This window comes from Stigmatopora nigra, chromosome 6 (genome assembly GCF_051989575.1).
Source record: "Stigmatopora nigra isolate UIUO_SnigA chromosome 6, RoL_Snig_1.1, whole genome shotgun sequence".
NCBI classification, from domain to species: Eukaryota; Metazoa; Chordata; class Actinopteri; order Syngnathiformes; family Syngnathidae; genus Stigmatopora; species Stigmatopora nigra.
This window is the reverse complement of record NC_135513.1, coordinates 3,877,706-3,898,024: the sequence shown is the minus strand read 5'-3', so window position 1 is coordinate 3,898,024 and position 20,319 is coordinate 3,877,706. Positions and strand designations below refer to the sequence as shown.

General features: G+C 41.7%; 2 protein-coding genes across 4 annotated transcripts in view; both read left to right on the top strand.

Annotated features, from left to right (window-relative positions):
- Positions 1 to 12,519, top strand: part of dlc1 (DLC1 Rho GTPase activating protein) — a 56,397-nt gene extending 43,878 nt beyond the window's left edge. For all 3 annotated transcript variants that reach the window (XM_077718758.1, XM_077718759.1, XM_077718760.1), the window contains 10 exons: positions 1,001 to 2,649; positions 3,087 to 3,266; positions 4,850 to 5,009; positions 5,651 to 5,858; positions 6,694 to 6,910; positions 7,239 to 7,353; positions 8,672 to 8,887; positions 10,154 to 10,371; positions 10,444 to 10,617; positions 10,795 to 12,519. In XM_077718758.1, the coding sequence (XP_077574884.1) occupies positions 1,001 to 2,649; positions 3,087 to 3,266; positions 4,850 to 5,009; positions 5,651 to 5,858; positions 6,694 to 6,910; positions 7,239 to 7,353; positions 8,672 to 8,887; positions 10,154 to 10,371; positions 10,444 to 10,617; positions 10,795 to 10,894 (3,237 nt within the window). In that variant the 3' untranslated portion in view covers positions 10,895 to 12,519. The remainder of the gene's footprint in view (positions 1 to 1,000; positions 2,650 to 3,086; positions 3,267 to 4,849; positions 5,010 to 5,650; positions 5,859 to 6,693; positions 6,911 to 7,238; positions 7,354 to 8,671; positions 8,888 to 10,153; positions 10,372 to 10,443; positions 10,618 to 10,794) is intronic.
- Positions 12,520 to 15,048: 2,529 nt separating this feature from the next.
- esf1 (ESF1 nucleolar pre-rRNA processing protein) lies at positions 15,049 to 19,986 on the top strand. The gene is made up of 12 exons (XM_077718769.1): positions 15,049 to 15,180; positions 15,701 to 16,273; positions 16,345 to 16,458; positions 16,972 to 17,081; positions 17,290 to 17,442; positions 17,517 to 17,631; positions 17,911 to 18,196; positions 18,270 to 18,400; positions 18,468 to 18,552; positions 18,699 to 18,775; positions 18,856 to 19,002; positions 19,083 to 19,986. Exons 2-12 carry the CDS (start codon positions 15,710 to 15,712, stop codon positions 19,407 to 19,409), a joined length of 2,109 nt encoding a protein of 702 aa, XP_077574895.1. The 5' UTR covers positions 15,049 to 15,180; positions 15,701 to 15,709; the 3' UTR covers positions 19,410 to 19,986.
- Positions 19,987 to 20,319: the final 333 nt, after the last annotated feature.

Below are 20,319 nucleotides of genomic sequence, written 5' to 3'. Positions count from 1 at the left end.
TGACCCTCTGTGTGTAACCTTTCATTTCGGAGCAGAGCAGTCAAAGAGGTCATTTGCCTTCCTGGTAGGATGACAAAAAACTCCTTATTCAGCATAGGAATGCATTGATCTCCTCATGGCTCTCGCCTGAATTTCTTGGAAATAATAGCTTTCAGTCAGCACAGTCATGTTCACAATATCCAGCGTCGCTGAGAATGCTTTGATGGCTTGTTGATAAGATATCTACAGAATGTTGGCAAATGTTTGAAGGTGTACATGGCCTATCAACCGCTGTCTATTGTTATCTCACATTCCAACCAACAAAACATCAGAAACAAGCCACTGTGGAATGTGTTCAAACATCCCCACAACTCCCACTGTCCATTCATGTTCATGTACATTTGTATTGTGTGAAGCATAATCTATATTGACTTTCAACAGAACAAGATTTTTTTTTTTTTGTTCATCTTTGTATCTGTATTGCAATGGCTCATTTCCAAGCATTGTATCTTTTCAAAGGAGTTGTGGTCGTTATAGGTTAAAGATCAACTGAGTTCCTGTCTTATTTAGTGTCCAGTAAATCAGTAAGGTCACCTGTGGACTCTGGGAGGACAGACTGTACGCGTTAACTGAGAGAATTAGTATCAGTGAGGTTGTCGAACATGGCTGAAATACCTGCAGATTGGGTAAAGACCGTTGGGGAGGAGGGATGACCTGAGTCTGTTTGACTGCATTGTGATCTATGAGGGTCATAATGGAATTTCCTGACATCCCTCCAGGCTCTGAAATAGATTAACTAAGAGGGAGGGGGTCAGATGCATGCGTAGTAAACATGGTTCTTTTATAGTCTGGTATGCATATATCTTCCATGAAATCAGGAATTGTTGAAACACGTTCTCTGGTCAACCGTGGACAAAAAGGCTGTGAGTTATGCAACTGTATGGTCAAGGATCATCGAGTCTATAGTTTATATTCATGGAATGTATTGTTTCTGAATTATATTTGTCACTCTCCTAACCAGAGTGAAGACTCGGATGAGGATGAACCCTGTGCCATCAGTGGCCGCTGGACCTTTCAGAGAGACAGCAAGCGTTGGTCCCGGATGGAGGAGTTGGAGGTTTTCTCGTCATTATATGCAGAGGATGTGCAACCACCTCCCGCTAAGGACCAAGTATCCAAAATGACCAAGCTGACGCTATGTGAAGGAAGGAGTTCAGAGAGTGTGCTGACAGATCTCAGTGAGCAGCCTGAAGTGGGTTCCATCCACAGCAGTGGTAGTAGTGGAAGAGCGCAGGAGAAGAGTCGTGACGCCGCCCTTCTCTTACCCAACGAATCCATTCCCGCGGGAGCCACCCGGGCAAGTTCTGTGGCAAGCATGTGTTCGTCGTCGGGTACAGGAGGCTCCGTTTGTGCTAATGAGGACTCACTTTCTGATGGGATGCCTCCATCACCCTTGGAGACACTTGGACAGTTCACCTTCGATCTGAAGACGGGAGAACTCGGAGGAAGTTTGGACCGTAGTGGTGGTAGCGGTAAAAGCACGCGCTCAAGAGCTAAGAGTTTCCTTAAGAGGATGGAAAGTCTCCGTCTACGCAGTGGCAGCGCCTCCAAGAGAAAGAAAAAAGGAAGTATCAGTGGTGGAAAGATAGAAATCAGCGGCCCTGTCATCAAGGAAGGTCTTGATGATGACAAGTTGCGACGACTCAATTGTGTGGATATCCCAAGTCTCAACCTTAATCAGAACATTAATCGCCAGCCAACTCAGACAATGACACTTAACAGAAATCGTTCTGTTGCTTATTCGACCCAGACTAGCAATGGCAGCACCGGAAGCACAGGCAGCAGCCAATCAGAGGCCAGCAGCGGCAGTGCAGTGAGCACACCGAGCCCAGTGACTCGTGCTCGGAGTCACAGCACCGCCGCAGGCTCCGGTAAGAGAGGGGGGATGTACTTGGAGGGATTTGATCCCTTCAGCATTCTCCAGCAAACATCCGGTCAACAGCCGACGCCAACGCCAAAATCGGCCCCACCTGTTCCTTGCCAAGCAAATATTGATATGAGCACGGATGAGCAGAACCGGAGAAATAACCACAGAATTCAGGAGAATAGTGGACAAGCGGAGGAAGAGGACGAAGGCAGGATCTTCTTCTTTTTACCAGAAGGTCACAAGCCAGGCACTTTCCCCAAAGCTTTGCAAGATGGGAGTTCATCCAATAACAATGGTAACGAGAACGGCAACTCTGTGGTCCTGAGAGGAAGACAAAGTAGACGTCTCCGTCGAGTCTCTTCCAGTTCAGTAGACAGCCGTCTCAGTTTTTATGACAATGTCCCATTCCTAGAACGAGAGGGGGTTGGCGTTGGGGATGAACAAAAACTAGAGGAAGTGCTCCAGCATGTGAGCGGCCTGCAGCGTTTTGTCAATGCTTGGTCTGAGGCCGTGGCGGCCGGTGAAGAGGAAGAGTTGGAAGACGAGGAGGAGGAGGAAGGAGACTCGGATTCAGCTCTGGACTCGGCCTCGCCGTGCCCGTCCTCTCCTCTCCAGAATCATCTGGAAGAAACTGAGAATGGAAGTGATCAAGACAGCACCGGGAACCCATTGGGGGAGGGTGACGAAGGGATGAGAGAGAGGAGGGACTCTGGTGTTGGAGCATCACTAACAAGAACCAGCAGGTCAGTACATAAACTGGAAAAATGCACAAATACATTTTAAATAAAAGCAATTCTTTTTTTTTGCATGACCTCAATTATACCTGAATGGGAAAACAAGTCAGCTACTTGAGAAATGTGAAGCTTACTCAAACAAAGAGTTTTTTTTAGACTTAGACTGTTGTTCTTATGTCATTCTCTGGAATGCCATTTAGTCTCCATGGAGACTGTAGCTGCTTTTCTAGGAATCTTAAGTTGGTGACAAGGGCTTTTCGACAATCTCTTGATTGATGTGTACACAAATCCCTGCAATCCTTAAGCCTGATCACTTGTTTGATAATGTTGCAATGCAACCAGTTTCTGTGTGTGAAAGCATGGGTGTTATGGCATGGGGTTGTACTGTTTTTTTTTCCATCGGGCATGCTTCTTAACATCTGCTTTTCCCCACCCCCATGCTTTAGGCCACAAAAACTCCGCTGGTTGAGCTTCCATAACTCTCATCGGCCCAGCTTGGCCTCCGCCCAGCTCCAGATTAGCTGCCAGTCTGTGCTGCAGATGAATCTTCTTCAGAAGCTGTCACTGCTGCAGCTCACCGCCTTGCTGGAGAGGCACACCCCAACAAACAAACATGGTTTCAGCTGGTGAGTTGACTAGATGATATCGTTGCAAAAGAAAAGCAGAGCAATGTAGTGTGAATTTAAGAGCTTGCAAAAAAAAATGCAGTCCGGGTCTCAATCAACGCTTTCGTCTACCGACCCCGTCTCAGTTTCTTCCATCTGCAGGTCATTGTATAGTGCGGTGACGGCTGTCGTCAGAGGTTGGGTTTCACATTCTTTTCCCAGACCTGTAATTGCTGGGAAGGGGCTTACATTGTCTTTTTCTCGAAGGGGCAATCATTGTAGTTCACACGCATGGTGTTACAAGAGCTGGAGGCTGTAAAGTTCTGTTCTTAACAATTATCCTCCACCTTTCCGGATCAATCACCTTCATTCCTTCATTCACATTTGTCCGATTGCTTTAAGTATACCATTCGTTTTCTGAAGTCATCTGCATGTAGTTTCTTTTGCTTTGCTTAGATTTTTTTTTTTGCACTTAAATGTTCTCATGTGACTTACCCGAAAATTGCAGGGGTAAATCCACAGGCTTGATATATTTATAGAACATAAAAATGGTAAAAGTAAAGCAAATCCACAAGAGTCATGTATTTTGACTTAAATTGGAAATACAAGGGTAGCTTTCTGAACAATGATATTGCATATTGTCATCTCAATGAAAATTGTAGACAGAAAACTTCTGTGAAGAAAATTGGATTTAGAAAACATCTGTGAAGAAAATTGAATTATATTTGTATTTGGGTTTTTTGTGTCCTTATTTTCGAGCTTGAGGTCATTTTTGCAGACAGGAATAGAACTTCTGCCCCTTGGTCAAAGACAGAGGACAATTGTTGGCAGCTTAAGCCATATACATATTCAGAATTCCCACATAGGATCATAATTGGCTCCCTGACTATGTACTTCTAAAATGTAGTTTGCAGAATCAGTCTAAAATGTTGCTTCCGACTGATCACGTTGGTCCGATTCCCATAATATTTCTATCTATGCTCTTTAAAAAAAAAAAAAAAGAGAGCAGTCATAAATCTATTGGAGCACTCTGATGATAGGCTTCAGTGGTGGTAGTAAAGCCGAGTACATGTACACATAACAAAACCACAGACGGTACAGATAGTGTGAAGCGATGGGGTAACAATATAGTAGACCACTATATAATCCTAAACTGTACCGCCACAAGTATTCGTCGTCCTGTTTATACTCCCCTCTCATAAACACGGAGACGGGATCCTGCAGTCGCATGTCTTGTTCTGTACTCGCACATAAAATACTCTTGACACGCTCTTTGGAAGCCAAAGGTGTGGTCAAGTGTCTTTGCTTGATGGTGAAGTCAGTAACAAGAGTGCTAACTTTGGAATCTTACTGCAGTACTGTTATTAAGTTTACTACATGTAACTTCCTCTGTATTTTCTTTTCCACTCCCTTTGTCAAGGCACATCAGAAAAATACATTGGTGTTAAATTCTGACACGTTATGTCCTCATTGGGTGCACTTTGAGGGCTTATTTCTGTTGTGTTGTTTTCACTAAAAACGCTTCTACATTTGACTTTTTTTTGTTAGAGAAGCAGAAAAGAGATGGTGTTTTTATTGTTTGCTTGTGCATCTTCTTGTGGCAGGGCTGTTCCAAAGTTTATGAAGCGGATAAAAGTACGCGACTACAAAGGCAGGAATGTGTTTGGCGTTCCGTTGCAAGTCATCGTCCAGCGTACTGGTCAACCTCTTCCTCAAGGCATCCAGCAAGCGATGCGCTACTTGAGAAACCAGTGCTTGGACCAGGTAAAATGATTTTTTTCAATGATACAATTAAATCCAGTTTATTAAAGAAGAGTCTCACTAATACACTTTTGTTAGTTTTACAAAGGGCCTCTTTTTACCTTTTGAGACATCTGCATGTTTTTCCATTCTGTCACACATGCTGAGGCAAAGGGGCCCAGGGGGAATCAGCTCATAGATGTTACATCACCACTTGCTGTCTCTTTGACAAAAAAAATAAATGTTTATACATTCCAGAATGAAGGACGAGCACCCTAGTAGAAAAACAAGATGAGGTGATCATAAGGTTTTTGAAAGACTCCCTAATGAGTGTTTTTTTTTTAGGCTTGTTAATGACATTTTTCACCTAATCTTTAAGTTTACAGGTGAATTCCTTCGCAGCTAACACAGTTTAATGGAGGCTTTTATCGAAAACAGTTAGCACAACAGGGTGTGATGTAACCACTTTTCAAGTAATCTTGAGATTTGGGGGATTTGTAAGAATTTGTATTGTACAACTGAAGAACAGCTCCTCAAGTGCCGTTTCTTTGTTTTCCTTTGTGGCCAGATTACTAATACTGTACTATATGGATTAGATTTCAAAACCTTGGTTTCACATTCCTGACAAATACGTAACATAACTCTTTTTGTATGTGTCTCTCTAGGTGGGGCTTTTCAGAAAGTCAGGCGTGAAGTCACGTATCCAAGCTCTGCGTCAGATGAACGAGGCCAGCGGGGCCGATGGTGGCGGGGTCAGCTACGAGGGCCAATCGGCCTACGATGTGGCTGACATGTTGAAGCAGTACTTCCGAGATTTGCCCGAACCGTTGCTCACCAGCAAATTGTCCGAGACCTTCCTTCAAATCTATCAATGTAAGAATATGACATTTCTTGTTGTTAATGTTCAATATGGCCCTGAAAATGTTTGTAGAAAGAATACTAGCAATGTAGGTGCCGCATTTAATCTTCGACATTTCATTTCCAACTGCCATAAAACCATAGAACATGAAGACTTTTGTTGGGCTGTACATTTGGGTATAGAATTTTGGTGACAATTTTTCCACGTAACCAATAGTCACCAGAAAACAAACATTTTTTTCAATGCATTTTTACCACCCGGTTGTTTCATTGTAAACAATCGGAACATCAGTGACATGAATATTTGTTGACCTGATAGTAGAGGTGAGAAAAAACAATATGATAATACATATTTTTCACTAACTGCATTGTATCAGTTATAGTACTATCAACGCCATCTAATATCCCAGAGCAGAAATCGGTATCGTGTGCCAAACAAATTGTTTTTTTTTTTTAAATAATTCCATGTATTCCAAGCCTTAAATCTTACCAGATGAGTTTCTGCCGCCCTTTTTTTCGCTAGAGGGCAAGCAAATGGACATTTAAAAGTAAACACATAAGACAAGTATAGGAAATACCATTGGGATGAGGTGGACTTTTACCGAATTGGTTCACAGGCCTTTCGCCTTAAGTCTGGTCATAATGGCAGCGTTAGGAAATGTTTGCATAAGGAGGAAGAACATGAAGCTATACATAACTTCCACACACACACATACACACTGTCACTTACATAACCCACTTATGCACTCATATCCCACTTGAACATGTTCCATCCTCCCAAAGTGTTCCCAGACGCACAAAGCAGATAACAAAAGTTGATGAATGTTATTGGGGACATCTTTCCACGCAGACATGCCCAAAGAGCTTCGCCTGCAAGCGGCCCGAGCCGCTGTCCTGCTTCTGCCTGACGAGAATCGCGAGGCGCTGAGGACGCTGCTGTGCCTACTGAGCGACGTCACGGCAAGTGTTGGGGAGAACCAGATGACGCCTACCAACCTAGCCGTCTGCCTGGCGCCGTCCGTATTTCACCTCAACACCCTGAGGCGCAAGGAAAGCTCGTCACCAAGGTGTTTGTCTGTCAGTTATTTTTATTTAAATGGATGGTCCGCGTTGACAGTTAGTGGCAGCTTACATAAGATGTTTGTTGACCCCCGCGCAAACAGGAAAAGAGTCATACTAAAGAAACAAAACAGCAGGATATCGTACAGTAGATTGGGTAGAGAGAAAATGAATGAGAGCGTGGCTTGAAAAAGACCGATCAACTAGAGAGGTTATGTAAACCTCTTGATCTCATCGTTTGTTCAGCCGGTATAGGCAGCCTTTTTCCAGGTTTTGGTCACAATGATGAATTCTCTTTCCTAATTTCAGTCATCACATCATCCCTCTTCCTCGCAGGGTGATGAACAGGAAGCAGACTCTGGGAAAGCCAGACCAGAGAGACTTGAACGAGAACCTAGCTGCGACCCACGGCTTGGCGCACATGATCCAGGAGTGCAGAAAACTCTTCCGGGTCAGTATCAGTCCTCACTAAGGAGTTTTGTATCTCTGCCCCCTTAGCCGTTATTCATATTGTGGTTTATTCAGAAAATTCAGAATGTCAGATGAGACCGCACAGGGAGAGATAGTAAGATTAAATTATTATTCGATATAACATTGTCATAGTATTGCCAACTCCCTATTGGTAGAGCCAGATAGCCCAATAACTGTCATGATGTCATAATTCATTCGCCTGACTGAGGTGCGACCTTAAACATTTGATTTAGTCCTTGCTGTTTTGGACTTGAGCATCGTCATGGTAACGCAAAATAAATATTCCCACTCCGGTGCAGTCCAGCAATGAGCAAAAACATCCCCGCTTCCACTGTCATCGAGTGTCTGCAAAAAGCGCGCTGGAGCCGACCACTGGAAAATAATCAGCCTGATATATGATTACTAATCCAATTTCAATGCCAAGCCTTGGCGGAGACGCTGCCTGCACATGCTAAAGGAGCACACGCTGTGTGTCGTTAGGGTTGAGCGCTTAATCAGATTATGAGTGAGTTTCCTGTCATGGTTGCATCCCTCCCAACAAAGTTACTTATCCTAGAATTGGCCTTTAATTGAATTTCTGTTTTCCGGTGAAGGCATAAAAGTTTTTTCTCCTTTTGGAAATAATTTGATTTCATCTCTTCAAACTATTTTATTTTAAATGTAATAAATTATGCCTTTTTTGATTATGTTGATCATTCCTGAAAAAATCCAGACTGCAATGGAGAGATAGATTGATAAGCTTCATAACATCAATCAGTATTCTTATCCTATTACAAACTTGATAAAGCTTCCCCTCACATGTGGAAAGTGCTGTTATATGGAGACGCCATGTCATCTGTAACTATATATTTTATAATAAGCACGACCCAAAACATGTGTAAGACATTAATTCCCTGCTTGTAAAATTGGCTGTAAAAGTATAGCGTCCTATTAGTAAAGGTCTACAAAATGTGTTGCCCTTTGGCGAAATTCTCAGATAACGATCACGCGTGTGCAACGTTTAGTTATGTAATCTCATAACACACTCATGTGCCATAATTGTATTAGCTGTTATCCCAGTGACAGTGATGAGTGTTACTTTACACCCGTTACCCAGTGAGTCTGCCTGGTGTCTGCTTTGAGTCTCATTCTTGGGAATGGAAACAAAATGTCTAAGGTCGTTTTTCAGTAGAAGCAGGACCTAAATTACAGATACACACTTACTACTTCTAATAATACTTGTTGCAAGAGCTGTATGAGACATGCTGTTTCTTCATAGAGACTCCCAAATCATGTTAAGCCCATCTTGTCTCCTGCAGATCCCTGAGGAGATGAATCGCTGTAGGAATTCTTACGTCGAGCAGGCCTTGCTTCCAAGACCCTTGGAGGAGCTGTCGGGTAACGACGGTGGACGAGGAGGCTATCGCTCGTACTTGCGCGATAGCCTTGACGCTCTCCTCAAAGAGGCCAAGGACAAGTTTAAAGGCTATGACAGCTTCTCCACCCCCGAGCAAGCTGAGCTGGCCTATCGCAAGGTAATTCGTCATCTGCTCGGATGGCAAACCTCACTTTAACCCATTCAAGGATGAGATTTTTAAAAGGGTTTGATGGACAGTCAGCATGTCTCTTGAGTCTGAGCAAGCCGTCAAAGTGTCTTGTCCGTTTTCTATGTTTCACGCCCTGCCTTCCCGTCTGTCCTAGTTCTCCAAATAACTTGTGGAAACACAGCCGTTACAGTTTCCTGTATTGAGAAACGTGTCCGTGTGAAAGTAGACTGGCCCTTGGCTTCTCATTCCCCACCCCACCACTGGTCCATGTCTCACTATGACATCAGTTCACACACACACAAAGCACCATTTCCCATGTTTCGCGTGTAAAGTCCTTGTACAAGAGGTTATCTAAAGTCACTTGTCTTCAGAAGTCAATGTACAACCTTTTTCATCTGACGAGAAAAGGAAGCAGCTGACTCGGCTAAAGAACATTTGGAATACAAGTGGGACCTTTTTCCAAAATAAATCAAGATGAGAGATGGTACTGCGTGTACTTAGAATGTGTAAACATAGCAGAAAAATATGTATAGACATTCAGATGGTGTAAAAGGCAATCCAACATGTCTATGATGGAGTAAAGAGTTAGCAGGCCAAATGAATGAATGGCCAAAAAATTCCCACAGATGTGCGCCAACATTTTGCAGAAAGTCTCCCCAAAAAGTGGGAGTCTTGATTAGTTTCAGGTTTTTCACATTACACTGAGTTTTCTTTTTATTTACAAAGCGCCAAATCATTTTGCTGTTTTTGTTATCTGTTCATTTTGTTATCACTGTAGATTTGAGTTATGAGTCATGGGATAATCCAATCATGAATGATGCTCTGGTTAGGCACAGTTATAAAACTGAGGATATGAAATATTTAGATTCTCTCCAATGGGAGGCATGCAAGAGTTGGGAAAGCAACTCTAAAAAATAATGATTTAGCTTGACGTTTCGTAACTTGGATTTTCTTTCGTATGTTGGAACAAAGGGTTTCCCATCGAGGCCTCTCGTAACCTGGATGTTTCCTATGTAGTAGCATTTGTAAGTAGTGTTACCATTGTTAAAAACTGACAAAATAGGAAGACATTGTGATTTAATGTTTTATATTGCATTTAATATTTCTGAAAATAAGCAACAATGAAATCTCATGCAATTAAAACAGAAATTTTGAGGGGAAAATTGGACATTGAACAACTTTCTGCTTTATATCCATAATATAATATCCATCCGAACGACCTTGGTTGTAAGTTCTCACTTTCATTTGGTTCAGGTACAAGATGGTTTCCCACTGAGACTGTGGAAGGTGACTGTGGATGTGCCAGCAACTCCAGAGGAGGTCCTGAACAGAATCCTGAGAGAGCAGGCGCACTGGGATGACGACCTGTACGAAAGTCGCGTTGTGGAAACCCTGGACGAGAGGACTGAGGTGTACCAGTATGTCCGGAACACCATGGCCCCCCATCCAATGAGAGACCACCTGGTGCTCAGGTAAATAGTTTACGAACCTCCGCTCAGGTGTCGTGCTCGTGGTCTAATGGACGTTTTTTTTTTCAACACCAGAACCTGGACAACCGATTTACCGAAAGGCGCATGTGCACTGTTGTCTACATCGGTGGATCACAGCGCCGCCCCAGTGGTGGGCGTGCGCGCTAACGTTCTCCTATCACGCTACTTCATCGAAGCCTGCGGAGCCAACAAGTCACGGCTTACGCATATTTCCAGAATGGATTGCAGGTCAGTGTTTTGCCTTTTTAAATCAGGTTTAAACTATTTCATTCATTTGGACACTCCAGTCTCTCAAAGACTCATCTTTTTTTTAAAAAAGCGATAACTAAAGCACTCCCATTTTTATCAATAATTCAGAGCAGAGTCCACATTACACACTTTGCTCTCTGTTGTCGAATTACGCAGGGGTCGCTTCCCAGAGTGGTACAACAAACTGCACGGACATTTGTGTGCTGCCGAAGCGGTGCGGATCCGCGAATCTTTCACGCTACCTGCCGACAAATGAGACTGACTTCATTCCATTTGGAGGAAGCCCATTCTCCACCTCATTTCAAACACAGGACAAAGCTCGGCTCCTGGATTGGAAGGACTTTTTATTTTGTCCCCTTCCAACTTATTCTTGTTACCTTTTTAAAATGCCACCTGAATATTTATGTGGGCCAAAGAACATTGATGAGGTAGGATGTGAAGCTTTAGCCAAAGACTTCTATTGCTTCTGAGAAGCATGTGGAGTGAGACCAACAATTAGTTAAGATCAACATAATCCAGTGTATATACACTAACTATTCTTTTCACACTTGATAGTAATGCTTTCGGACCGTCCTTTATTTTTTGTCTCTCTGTTACAATACATGGGAGGAAGTGCATACAATATTTATGAAATAGTGCGGATTGATGAGTGCTTGGTTGAAGGAAAGTGTGAATGTGCTGAGATCGAGAGGAAGGGATATTCTTTAAAAAAAAACAGTTCAATTTACGGTACAGCTGGGGTTGCGAGAATTTTACTGTTTAAAAAAAAAACAAGAAAATGTCCATTTTACTCTGACTGAAAATCATGGTAGAAAAAATATTTTATTGTCATTTTTTTAACATGTGATCTATACATAATTGGTCACCACACTCTTTTTCTAGTTCTTCCTCTCAACCTGTATATGATCTCACACATCATCTTGGCAGTCTAGTGTGCTGACTACTGTGCTGTAGAAGAGCCGTTGGGCAAGTGCAGTGCATGTGGAAAATTTAGGTGAGTTTTAATCCATTAGGTGTCAAAAGTGGGTGATGGTGGCCAAATCCAGACTAGGAAATTATCTCGGTAGTCAGCACGTTTAGCTGCTGCGGTGATGGAGTCAAAATGGTATTTATTTTGTTAATTGGACACTAAACTTCAATTTTTTTAGCATTACAATTATGGCAAAACAGCTAATAGTGTTTAACCGTAAATTAAATTTAAAAAAAATTAAATAAGAGCAGCCATAAGTTAAATTTACCTTAATGTTCCATTGAGAGGAATGATTGTTGACCAAATGCAAGAATTTTTCTTTCTACAGCACAAACTTTATTGTACCTCCACAAACATTTTACAACTTTTAAGAATATTGACTGTCACAATGCATGAGAACACAACACATAATATAGAAAAAAAATGGCAAGCGAAAATGTCCTTTTATAAAGGTGGGAATTTTACAGGTTTTACTGTAAAGATGAGGGCAAATTGCATGTTTTTCCAAAAAAAAAAAAAAAAGCTTCTCTCGGTGTAGTTGTTCACTTGTTTTAACACCGCTCGATGCATACTTCACTTAAGCCATTGTCCACATATTTCACGCATAACCGTGTCGCTCTGCCAAATAATAACACGTGAAAATGACCGTTAATTTAAAACAAATATATATTTATACCTCAGATATATGTTTCTTTTGTATCGTTTTGTTGTAATGTATTGTAAATGTAAAGCTCTGTTACAGGAATGGAAAAAATGCTTTATCTTTTATAATAATATTATTTCTGTACAGGTTAATCAAAGTGCACTATTAAATGTATTAAAAGAAACTTTTTGCTCATATTTCCGATGGGGGTTACCCGGAATCCAAACTCCAAATATTTCCGATTAAACTCTTTGGTAATTTGTTCCGATCAAGTGGTGGATTACTGTTATTATATATATAAATTTAGCTATGCCAGTTAGGTCTCAATCGGGCCATTGTGGAGTTAAGGGCACGTGGAATTTTTTTATCATATCACGTTGTGTGGCACTTTCAAACTGCACAAGACAAAATGTCTTTTCTAGCACAGTCGTCTAAAAGCCTGTCGCGTCATTCCAGGAATGGGGGACATTTTGCCTTCAAAATGATTATTATTTTTATAAATGACGCGTCTCCCATTTGGTTTTCCTGCTACATATTCACTAAAATTAAGTTTAAAAATATATAAGGCTTTTTAGATAATGTTAAAGATCAATTTTAAGTTTTTATTGCAACTTTAATTTGCTATTCACAATATTTGATACAAATATAGAGTCAGAGTTCCAAATCAATATTAATGTTGTGGTAGACTGTTTTTATAAAGCTATAGTAACCCCAAAAAAGTGTAAAAGTTACATTAACAGGTGCCTATTTAGCCTGTCAATCTCTAGTTAACACTTTTCCCTTAAAGTATGTTTGTTCTTGGTTTTTAATCAAATGAAAAATTGCTCTGCCTAAAATGTGACTTATATATACTTTTTTCTCCTCTTCATTGAACATTATTTGGCTGGTGTCTAGAAAATATGGTACTCATTTTCTACAACTGAAAAATCGGGTATCCAGCCAATAAGGTGTGCCAAGGTGTCAGTACGGTTGTCTGTAATTGTCAAGCATAACCTTGGACCATGTATTGCCTCCCTCCTCTTCCAAGTGTGACAGCTGTAGCAAGTGGAAACTTGACTGTGAGAACTATGCGTTTGGAAGACGTGCCGGTAATCTCGTCCCTTCACTCATACTTGATTTGGCCAAGGAGTACTCCAGAAGGTTTTTTTTTTTTTTACAAATTTACTTGACCCAATGAGTACAATTGGCGTTAGACGTCCATAGTACTGTAGCTGAGATGGTTGGCAGTGACCATGGATACGTCAAGAGATGCGCAGGTCGTCCTGGGAACCAAAACACGATAGGGAGATTATGTAGTGCCAGATAAGGGTGACCCAGAGTCAGCTTGCATTCCGGCACGCTTGTCTGAGATTCAACCACTACAGGGTTCCCACATTGATAAATGAGCATAAACATGTAGGTGCACGCTTGCGTGATAAGACAAACTGCTCAAATATTTACTTGGAATAAGCAACATTACAGCTGCGAATTGAACTATTTGGATTTCAAATAGTTGACTTTCTAGGCATGGAATATGGGTCAGTGCCGGGGGGAGAAAGAAGTCATAAATTATTCTTATGTATGGTTGGGAACAGGTTGCGATCATAAACTGAAAAGGGGTTTATTTTGGTTTTGCATTGCTTTTGTGAATTGGTAAAAAATATATTTATATAAATAATAATTAAAAGGGAATACAATAATTGAAAGTTGAGTGGTAGACTTTGTGTATGCATCTGACAAATTAAATGCATTTTAAGTGCTGAACCTATCCATTTCAAATACCATATGCTTATACTATATTTGCATATATAACAAATGCATTTTCTCTTTCAAAAATATTTCAAATTCTCTTCAGATTATATAATATTCTATATCAGATGTTTTTCAGCCATATTTTGCACATATGCTCATGCAAATGAACTTACTGTATGTGCTTTGCATTCCATCACGTCGTGTAAGGAGAGCAATGTTTGCCTGTTGGCCTCTACCCACCGTCAAAACTTGAGTAGCCGTGTTGGGGTGGAAGGAATTCGATATACGTGCCAACTATCTGACACATGCTGTGGGTCACATAGCTGCTTGGTGCTGGGATTGTGCATCTGTTGTGGCAACACTACTCAAGTATGTCATTACCATCATGTCATCCTGTATTTTACCCACAGTTTCGTAACATATATAACAAACGGTCGAAAATGTCGCTTTATAAGAGCAACCTGCTATTATTTACTCTCTTGGTGTGTTTAATTCCATCCGTTCCACTTGTTGTCGTGTTAGGACTGTTTTATAAACATTAATCAACTCTATTTGACATACCGGATATACCGTATGTACTGTATGTTATGAATAGGGCATGTGTTGTGGTAGTTAGTAATAGAGTAAAATGTTCAAAACAACCATGAACCCTTTAGAAGAAACTCATTCAATTCAATGCAAGAGACTGAGAACATATTAATTTAGTTTTATTCATTTCATTAATCTACTGTATATGTAATGCAAATGATCACTGCCAAACCTTCTAGTTGATGTGGATTGGACCTTTAGTGCTTTTCATGGCACTAAAGTATGAGCATTCACATAGTTTAAATAGATTATAAGTCTGTTTTTCTCAATGATTGGATATTAAATAAATTCTGCAAAATTTAGATTTTTTTTAGACTGTCAGGGAGTCATAAACGGCCTGTACAATATTAATTTTACAGCATGTGTGTTCAGAATTGTATTTCCATTTTGTTGTGTTATTTAGCACCGTCTAGTGGTAACTATATGTCAGCACAGTATTTATCAATGGTCCCGACGCAAGATGGCCGACAGGTTGCAAGGTTTGTCCACTTTGACTCACAGGGCGCATCAAACATCTTGTTTAATAAATACATTTTTTTTGTCCGGAACAGTGGTTGCAAGCTGAGAGTGCACGTGTGGAACATTGCGGAAAAGCTGCAAGGAAATTTGGGTAATATTCAATTTTTATCTTACTGATCTTTATCGAAATACTTTAAATAGTCTACTACTACGTTTTTCTGCTTTCCTTGTCGAGTCAAATGCTGTCGCCATTCTGTGTTTTAAGTCGGATGTTGAAAAACATCAACAAACATTTCATCGTTCACATGTGAAGGTTGAATTCATTTCTCCAATATTATTCCCTTTCATCGGCTGTAAACGTCCTTTTAGATTGTCCAATTGAAGTACAACTACGTATTTTAGTAGTTTCAGATTTAATTTGTTGAATCAAAGTAAGATCTTTGAACGATTGATTTTTAATCCAAACAGCTGTTGATCAAATTGAACTATCCATTGTTTGTCAATGAATTTATGATTTGCTGTAGTAACAAAACTGCCATAAAGATGAAAGAGAGAGGAAAATGTAAAACATCAGCAATAGTATACATCGATGAATAACCCATAAAATAACACGCACTAAACGATTTCCGAATATCACAATGAACTTTGAGATATTACGATTTTGTTGTCAGGTGGCCAGCATGTCTTCCAAAAAGAATGTCAAAGCGAAGGGGGAGACCCCGGCGGACGACCGCTTTACGCGCGTCCAGCGAGACCCTCGCTTTTGGGAGATGCCCGAGCGCGAGCAGAAGGTCAAGATTGACAAGCGATTTACGTCCATGTTCCACGACGAGCGCTTTAGCATCAAATCCACGTTGGACAAGCGAGGAAGGCCCGTCGCCACCTCCACCGCAGAAGACCTCAGACGCTTCTATCAAATATCTGAAGATGACAGTGATGAGGAAGAGAAAAAAGATTCCGAAAAAGAGGAGGGTGACGATGAGGAGGAAGAGGCAAAAGAAAATGAAAATGACGAAGAAGAGGATGAGGATGACGATAAAGAAGAGGATGAGGATTCAGGTTCGGAATCGGGCTCGGATTCCGGAGAAGAAAGCGGCCCGGATCTGGCTCGTGGAAAAGGCAACATAGAGACGAGCTCGGACGAAGACGACGACAGTGACGTGGACGACATTCTGAAACGCGCGGAAGAGGAAATGGAGCATGACTGGGGCGATCTCTGCAAAGACACCGTGCGCAATGAAGAGGTCAGCAATGATGAAACCAGCTCAGGTTTGACAGAGGAGTCACGGCTGTTGTTTATTTATTTTTTCTGCAGGTTTCGCCCCGACTGGCTATTTGTAACGTGGACTGGGATCGCCTGAAGGCCAAAGACCTGTTGGCCATCCTCAACTCCTTCAAGCCCGATGGAGGCGTTGTGCTTTATGTCAAGGTAGGCGGAGCCTCAGAGTGTGGTGCCATTTTTATATGGGTTCTTGTCTGCTGGCCCCCAAAGTTTGTTTTAAACAGGGAAGAGTTTAGTTAGAATTTGAGGTGTCCCTGATCCGATTATATGATTGGAAAGGAGTTTTTCCCCAATGTCATTTGTTTGCAACCTTGTTTTGGGATGCACTGATTTGCAAAAAAAAATGCTAAGAATTCTCATGACTTTAATGTAAAAATAAAAACTTTACAAATTTGAAGGGCACTTGGATGTGCTATTTATTACATTTCAGTGATATAATGATAAAGATGGCAGATACACAAAATCTATTGACTCAGTCTTGACCTGATGCACAAATATTTCATCCTTGGTTAGAATTTTGGCATCCACCTACATAACCTTCACACTTTGGGTCATGCATGCCACAGGTCTTTAAAAGTTTCAACGAAATTTGGTGTGTTAATTCCAAAATTGTTGTCCCTTTTTTTTCTGAATTCATTAAAAAATATATATTTGCTGCAGATTTACCCGTCAGAGTTTGGCAAAGAGAGGCTCAAGTTGGAGGAGTCCCATGGACCCCTGGAGCTAAAGGCCCTCCCTGAAGACTCTGAGGATGACACCAAAGATGACAAGTGATGTTAAAATCTCTATATGGCAATATTAATACGTTATTTTAACGTAGGGATGTCAAACCCAATATTTTCTGTTATGAGGTTTTATAAGGATTGATTGAGGGAAGGACAATGTTAAGTCAATTGATTCAGTTGTAATCGAGTAATTGTTATTTAGCCGATTAAATGAAGGGTGTCAAACTGAAAGTTATTGTACTTTTGTTGCCAGGTTGTACCGTGAAAAGAGGCGAGACTACCAGTTTAAGCGGCGCAAGTACTTTTACGCCGTGGCCGAGTGCGACTCTGCCGCCACGGCCGCCCATATATACCAAGAGTGTGATGGATATGAGTATGAGAGCAGTTGTACCGTTCTAGATCTCAGGTAGCAAAAAAAAAAAAAAACACGACCGTAAGCATCAGGCGTTTTTTCAACTCTGTGCTCTTCTCTTTCTCAAGGTTCATTCCTGACGGGATAACTTTTGAAGACTCTCCTAAAGATGTGGCCACCAACGTCAACTTGGCCACGTACACGCCCAAACTTTTCACTTCGGCAGGCAACGCCACAACCAAGGTAATTCTGTTTTTAAATTCAAAAATCATTTTGTAAAATCTAAAAAATATATTAAAAAAAGCTAAACTAAACATTGTTTTAGATCTATAAAAAATGAATATTCGGGGGTTTTAATCCAGTTCTTTTAATCCATTTATTTAAAAAAATATCTAAATATTATATCTAAAATGATCCGGCCCACGTGAAATCGAGTTGATGTTAACGCGGACTGCGAACCGATCCAAGTCTAACACTTCTGGATTAACGGAAGAAGGGATGGTGACGATGATGTTATTTCAGGTGGAGGTGACGTGGGATGAAACGGACCGGGACCGTGTGAGCGCCCTCAGCAGGACGTTTGATAAGGACGATCTTTTGGATATGGACTACAAGGCCTACCTGGCGTCCTCCAGCGAAGACGAGGAGGAAGAAGTTGAAGAGGAGGAAAACGAGGACAAGAATCAGTCGGCAAAAACCAAGGGCGAGGACCAGATTCAGAAGTACCGGCGGCTGCTGCTGGACATCCAAGATAAAGAGAAGAACCAAGAGTGGGCGGACAAAGACATGGAGATCACATGGGTGCCCGGTGAGAGAGAAAACACGCGCTTCGTCGCAATTCTGTCCCGTTGATGACCCTTTTTTTACACTTGGGCCTGCAGGTTTGAAGGGGATGACAGAACAGTTGGTGAAGAAAAAGCTGGAGGAGAAGGAGCCGCAGCCGACGCCTTGGGAGGATTTCCTGAAGAAGAAGAAGGAAAAGAAGAAGAAGAAGAAGAACCAAAAGAATGAGGTAAAGCTCGCCGGTCGGCGTGGCTCGGCGGCCCCTTCACAACTGTGAACGAGATCTTTTTCTCCAGAGTGAATCCGAGCAGAGTAGCGACGAAGTTCCTTCTGACGTGGACCTCGATGACCCCTTCTTCAACTCATTGACACTCGCTGCAGGTGGGCAGAAGACCTCGTTTCCATGCCGACGGCGATAGATGTCTAATCCGTGCATTGCGCGGCTGTCGCCATCAAGTGGCATGAGAGTGTTATGAATGTGCTCGCATTGATTTTGGTTTTCATCCATTTTTGCGGGTCTTCTTCAGATCTGAAGAGCAAGGACAAGAAAAAGAAGGGAAAACTGGATGAAGACGAAGATCAAGAACGCGTGGAGAAACACAAGGTCACGCAAATTCATTGACTCGAACGCGCACACAACCGGCATTAATTGTCAGCTATTTTGTTACTCGATGAATCGTTTAGGCGGAGATGTCTCTCCTGGTAGACGACGAGGACGACCGCCACAAACATTTCAACTATGACAAGTTGGTGGAGCACCAGAACCTGACCAAGAAGAAGAAGAAAAAGCTGTTGAAGAAAGGAGAAGCCCTCGAGGAGGACTCCTTCCAGGTCAGTACAGTAGTCCATCGGCCAACTCGGCCATCTTGCACGTGTCACTGAGGACTGAGGTGGCGCTCTCGCCCTTCCAGGTGGACGTGTCCGACCGGCGTTTCGAGGCCATGTTCACTTCGCACCTGTTCAATCTGGACCCGTCGCACCCGAGCTACAAAAAGACGCGTGGCACTCAGAGCATCCAGGAGGAGAAACGGCGGCGGCGACAGGAAGAAGAAGACGATGTGGACGAGCGCCGGGAAGCGAACAGTGACGGAGCAGCATCTCAGGCGGTGACTGAGAAGGCTGCCGAGCGAGACATTCCGGCCGAGACGTCAAAGGATGCTAGTTTGTCTTTGCTGGTTAAGTCTATTAAGAGCAAAACCAAGGACTTTCAAGCACGCAAGAAAGCTAAATTACTTTGAACATCTGCCAACACCCAGAAAGTAAATTAATAATTTGCATTATATAACAATGATTTCCTAATATTAGTGTCATCATCAATAACCCTAAAATCCTCAAGACCAAGTGATATCATATTGCATAATTGACAGCCAATAACATTATTCTAGTAGAAGATTTTACTTTTGTTCAAACTGTCATGCCCTTTACAAAATTATCTACATTCTTCTCGGCAACCTTCAGAATACAAAGGACACAATTTTGATGTATGATTACGGTCCTGGTCCTGTATGTCATCAATATGTATTTAAGTCACCTTTAGAGTGGGTATGGTCAAATGAGGGTCGTTGGAAGTGATTTCAAGCCACCAGGTGCTCACGCATTTGGTTTACTTGTTGCATTGCACCCAAGTCAAATAACCAGGCTTCTGGACAGCTTGCTGGTGAGTTGATCATTTTATTCTTAAACAATTTGTAGTAAAGCTTGTACTATTGAACTAAATCTTTCTGTACTTTGCCATGTGTAGTATAGCTATTTTAATGAGGGAAAAGACTGTAATGTAAGCCTTTTTCTCTTAAAACATGTAAAAAATACAATGTATTGTAAGACTTTCTTTTAAAATAGAATTTGACATTTAATTATTTGCAAAGACCATTTGGTATAATACTTAAAAAAAAACACGAAAGTCGGGGGGTTACTGTGGAATTATTTTCACAGTAATCCCCCGTTTTTCAACGTTTCGCAGTTTTTGCTCTTTTTCACATTTTGCTGTGCACAGCGAAAGTTGGGGGACTACTGCAGAAATATTTTCACAGTAATCCCCCGTTTTTCAACGCTTCGCGGTTTTTGCTCTTTTTCAAATTTTGCTGTGCACAGCGAAGGTCGGGGGACTACTGCAGAAATATTTTCACAGTAAACCCCGATTTTCGCGTT